The 6,000-nt window shown below is 35.4% G+C and overlaps 1 protein-coding gene across 1 annotated transcript in view; it reads right to left on the reverse strand.

Annotated features, from left to right (window-relative positions):
- The window catches only part of mis18a (MIS18 kinetochore protein A), a 120,346-nt gene extending 115,584 nt beyond the window's left edge, over nucleotides 1-4,762 (reverse strand). Inside the window, exon 1 of the mRNA XM_039775003.1 lies at nucleotides 4,625-4,762. Coding sequence (XP_039630937.1) covers nucleotides 4,625-4,739 — 115 coding nt within the window. The 5' untranslated portion in view covers nucleotides 4,740-4,762. The remainder of the gene's footprint in view (nucleotides 1-4,624) is intronic.
- Between the last annotated feature and the right edge of the window lie 1,238 nt (nucleotides 4,763-6,000).

Below are 6,000 nucleotides of genomic sequence, written 5' to 3' on the forward strand. Positions count from 1 at the left end.
AAATCATCTGAAGATGCTACCTCGGAGTACGGTTTTACTGCACACTGACTGAGCATCAGTCTCCTAATAGTACTACTGAGGATGCAGACTGTGCCAACAGACCCAGTGGCGCTCATCAGACTGATCATTTCTCTCTACAGAAATAATTTGTAAAATCCACCATTTACTCAACAATAACAGTAAATAAGGTGTTACAATCAATTTTCTTTGACACACTTCTAATATAAACAAGCAGAGATAGAGTATTATTCAAATAAACAAACAAAACTGGAAAACATATTAAATAGGATAAACAAACATACAGTTCTATGCAAATGTTTGAATACCCCAAGACAAATTATATAATTTTGCTGAAATTTTAAGTATAAAACAAAACTAAATTCAACTTCAATAGTAAACATACGAAATCAGTATCACTTTTATAAAAATGTTAATACACTGTTATGATTTATTTGATGACCCCTTGAGTATTTCTTAGCAGGAAGAAATATGCAAGAAAAAACAAGAATTCATAAACTCATGGCTGGCTACAAAAAAAATGTTTGCAAACTGTGATTTTTGCAAAAGGGGGTGTTACTAAGTATGGACTTAGTAGGGTGCCCACATTTTTTGCAAATGCCACAATCACTTTTATTGATTTTTACATTTTTTATTTCAAATAAATGACTGTACAGTAGTGGCCAAAAGTTTTGACAGTGACACAAATGTTGCGTTTTACAAAATTTGCAGCTTCAGTTTTTGTGGTGGCAATTCCCATTGGTTTTATATTATTGTGCAGAGTGATCAGGTGCATATTAATTCACTGCAAAGAGCTTTATTAGCATAAAAAAGTTAATTTTATAACAAAAATCCATTTTCACTTATTTTGGTCAAAGCACAAAATGCTTAGCTAAAGGTGTCCAGCAAGTGCCAGGACACTCTCTTCCTGAGGTGTCAGCTACAGAACTGTACGGCTACCAGTGCAGATCTTGCTCAGTACTGGAGGCAGATGGGTGCAAGTGCATCTGCACGCACCGTGAGGCGAAGACTTCTGGACAATGGAATTGTGTCAAGAATGGCCACAAAGAAGCTACTTCTTTCGAAGAAAAACCATCAAGGACAGACTGAAATTCTTCAGGACATACAAGGATAGAATATTTTTTCAGATGAATCCTCCTTCTGACTGTTTGGGGCTTTTGGAAAATCAATTATCCGGAGAAGGGAAAGATGAACGCTTCCATAAGTTCTGTGTCATGCCAACAGTGAAGCATCCTGAGGCAATCCATGTGTGGGGTTGCTTCTCATCCAAGGGAGTGGGCCCACTCACAATTCTGCCCAGGAACACTGATATAAAGAATGGTATCAAAATCTCCTCCAAGAGCAACTTCTCCTAACATTCCAGGTACAATTTGGTGATGATTTGTGTATTTTCCAGCATGACGGAGCACCATGTCACAAGGCAAAAGTGCTAGCAAACTGGCTCGGAGGTCAAAACAATTAAATTTTGGACTCATGGCCTGGAAACTTCCCAGATCTTAATCCCACTGAGAAACTGTGATGAATTCTCAAAAGGTGGGTGGACAAGAGGAAGCCCACAAATTTGGTTCAACTACAAGCATTAAAAAGGCAAGAATGGATTATCATCAGTCAGGATTTGGCCCAGAAGTTGAAATCCAAACCAAACTGCAGAAGTTATGAAGATCAACAATGTAAATATTGACTCTTTACATAAATTTGATGTAATTGCCAATAAAAGACTTTGAAACTTATAAAATCTTCATAATTGTTCTTCAATATACTATAGAAACATGTAAAAAAATATTCTGAAAATGCTGAAACTGCAAAGTTTGCAAAACACAACATTTGAGTCACTACCAAAAAGTTTTGACCAATGCTGTACATTAAAATTTACAGAAACATGCCATTGTTTTAGTTTGTTTGTTGTTGAAGTTCTATTTACTATTTTTTTTACTTCAAATATCAACATAATATGTAATTTGGCTAGGTGGCAGGTTCCAATTTTTTTTACGAAACTACATGCTTACGTATATAGCTATATAACCTAATATGTTAAAGGCTACACAAGCAAAAAGATACTGAGTGCAAAGTGAGCAACATACAATTAAGTGGTAAAGGTACTAGTTGCTCTTTATTTTGAGTCTGTTACAGCTTGCAGCCCAGAACTTGGTTGGGTTTTATTTTCACAAATCACGATGAACTTTCTAAAAATTGGAAGGCTTGCACATCTGAGTCCTGAATGCCTGTAAATCTAATATTAATCCATTGTTAATGTATTAAACATACAACTTACTAAAGTGCTTGCACTGATACAGTGTAACAACAGATTATGAGGATTTTACACAGAGAGGTGGGGGATTTAAGTAATAAGTAAGGTTTATAAGTAATAATATCATCATGGACTACCCAATTAATGAGACCATACTAAATGTATTCACTAACATTGCACAGTAATTGAAAACATACCACTTAAATTCAATGTTAAAAAAATATTAAAGAATATAACACTGCCATATGGATTACATATAACCATTAAATTTTCGTCAGCATAATTTTTAATGTTTTTTGTAACAATGTCATTTTTGTGAACAAGTGATTGTCAGTTTAGTGACATTTGATATTCTGATACTTTCTCTTTAAATCAGTACGTGGAGGAGACATTGGTAAATAACACTGGCATTACTTTGGCTTCAAACACCCAACTTACTTAACATTGTTTTGGCTTCAAAAACTCAGTTAATCAAACTAATTTAGCATTTATGAATGTGTTCAGAAATTAAGTATATACAGTTCAGTCATGTTAACTGCGCTTTTCTGGAATAATTTGCTTCCAATATTTCATTACAATGCCTCGTCCTTCACACATCAGCTGTACCACAAACAGTAACAGTCTGGTTAATATGAAGATTTTGAAACATTACCTAAATACATTTTATTTTGGAATTAACCTATACACTAGTCAAAGGTACAGAAACAGCCTCAATTGCTTGAAATCTACCTTGATTTTCAGTATGTTTAAGCAGTGTTTATTAGTTATATTGTTCATAGGATGACAAGTTAAGAATTATGTAAAACAGAAAAGTGGTAATAAGCCCCACCTGTATTAAGAACATGGACTTATTTTTGCAAGTCTATTTAAACTTCTCTCCAAACATTAACTTGTGGAAAACACAACTTGATTGATCTATTTGAAGACACACGGATGGCCAAGTGAATTATATAAATTAGCATTGTGTATACTGTGCCGTTAGTTACTCCCTGCTTTTTCACCACAAAATCAGCCTGCCAAAACTAGCACAGTAATAAACTACATGGCTGTCAGCCAGCTCTTATAAAACTCAATGAAAAGAGGACAATAAGGTCTTCCCCAATAATGCACTGCACATTCACATTTTTTCAAAAGATTGCTGTGCAGTCAGGCCAATTTCAATTTCTTACCATATTCTACAAATAAAAGTTATTCATTTTCAAAATTGAGACTGCAATAACAACTGTTTCAGCATCACGCAATAAGAACAGCAAATTTAAAAACAGCAGTTGCTCAAATAGAAAATGCAATTACTGGTTTACAACACCATGGCAGAAATGGCTCTAAATTCATGGGTTTGTGTCCAGTCAGGAAAGAAAAATGTCTGAAGCAAGTGGGATACTGCCTATTAACTTGTTCTCATATCAAACAGTGAGATATCATATAAATAACCCTCAATGGCAAAATAATCCAAGTTAACCTTAATTGCATGTTAAATGACACATTTTGTACTTTTCATGATAAAGTTATTATTACATCACAATCATCTTGTTTAAGACCTGTCGAGACAGGGGCGGCCATACCAAACTTGATTTAACCCTGCTACTAACAAGATGTGCCGGAACACGAAATTAACCCATATGTGGTCTCTTACACCTGATACGGACAAAACTCACCTGATAATACGAGAGTTTACAGTATTAACAACACGGGCACACAAAATTCGCAACGCGATCAGCTAATTTTACATCTTGCAAATGGCCACACGTTGCAGGAATCAATTCATCCGACTACTATATATTGTAACTTAAAGCTGGATACAACAAAGTCTTTTGGAATACAAACAAAACATATCTCATTTTTACTTGCTTTCTTTATCCACAGTTGCATCGTGCAAGTAAACATTAACTAAACAAATTACGAAAATAATCACATTCGGCCTCATTCTAAAAACACATTGAAGGTCCCTGAATTGAAAAACTCGCATCCGCGCGCAGCCAAGGAAAATGCAGCAACAGGGTGGGACTTCGCCAAGGCGCCACCATACAAAATTAAACTCACTGATGACCTGCTGGGGACGTGTGTTCATTATTTTTAAGAAGCGAAACACCACGTATAATGTTGGAATGCGCTGCACTGGCTATTGATTTACGTTAGCGAAGTGCACACAAATGCGTAGTTTTCCGTTTTCGTTTGGTCTTACTTTAAACTCAACAGATCACACGATTTAGTACTTCTGCTACTAATTCAACAGTAACAACATATTTGAATTAAAGTATACAATTATTGAAGGTAGAAACGTTTCTTACTTTCATCGTACATTAAAAGCGTGCTATTACCAACTTTCCTCAGATAGTTTTAAAAGTCAGTATGGCTTACCAGTAAATACAAAAGCGGTCTCCTCCTGGTCATTACCAATCCAAGTAACTGAATCTACCAATACAACACGACATCTTCCACAGCAAAACACACGGGGAGCTTCGTTTTCAGACATTTTTTTTTTTTTTTGAATCAAACTGCATATGTCTCGCCTAATAGCGGCTGGCGAGTTGTGTTTTAAATATATTAAGAGTTTTTGGTGTTTGGTGCCGCCTACTGTACGGAGGGAGAAGTGTCATGACAGAACCTCCTCAGTTTCTATGAGAATGTTCAAACAGAGTCAAGCTGCAGACTGCAGGTCGAAGACTCGGCCTTCCAAGCCTCCTGCCTGCCACAGTCCGTAGAAAGAGGAGAACAGCTGCTGTACATTTTTTCCAATTCGTAAAAGAAAAAGAGCTGAAAACGTTTTCCGACACGGAACAATGACACAATAGAACCAGGTATGGACTCACAGAATAAAAAGCTCAGTATAATTAAATAAACTTTAGATCCATTAAATAAAACTAATATGATGTACGATTATATGCTGTATAGCAAATCCAAGTGTTCTCTGTTTATCGTCATTACTGACATATCCTATTTTTAACCAGTCAGTCAGTCATTATCCAACCAGTTATATCATAACACAGGGTCAAAGGGGGACTGCTGGAGTCAATCCCAGCCAGTATAGGGCACAAGGCAGGAACAAACCCCAGGCAGGGCGCCAGCCCATCGCAGGGCACAAACACACCCACATACCAAGCACATACTAGGGATAATTTAGGATCACCAATGCACCTAACCTGCATATCTCCCAAAGCATAATTGATCAACCTCAAAATAAATGTTTTCTGAAAGCATACTTGAATAGTTTTCTACTTTTAATCTTTATGAATACTGAGAAAACTAAAATGTCATGTCTCCTTTTATTTATTTTTTACCTCTTGTATTTTTTTTTAATATTTACCATATTATTTAATCTATATTAACTTTTTCACTTATTTATGAGATGTTATGTAGAGAATCTGCAATGTTAGTGTACAATATGAAAGGTATTTATGTTTATTGTTGTCACTAACATTTGTTAAATATCTTATTTGACTTGATTTTTCTGTAGTTAAGTTAGCTATTTATAAAAGCATGATAGCGCTTTCTGCCAAATTAGTATTACATATTATTTTTGTCTTGATTTCCAGAGTCATATTTCTCCATAAAGGCCGAGAATATAAAACCAACTTTGATTACATTGATTAAATATCAAAGTGAATCCAAGTGCCCTATTTGTAAAAAGCAAAGAGACTGCAGCATCCTGCTACCTGCCTTTAGAGTCATGAAGACCATATTGTCAAACAATACTGACGTTTAGATTTCTGAACTAGAACTTTTCAAAATACAGT

The sequence above is a fragment of the Polypterus senegalus genome, chromosome 13 (genome assembly GCF_016835505.1).
Source record: "Polypterus senegalus isolate Bchr_013 chromosome 13, ASM1683550v1, whole genome shotgun sequence".
NCBI classification, from domain to species: domain Eukaryota; kingdom Metazoa; phylum Chordata; class Cladistia; order Polypteriformes; family Polypteridae; genus Polypterus; species Polypterus senegalus.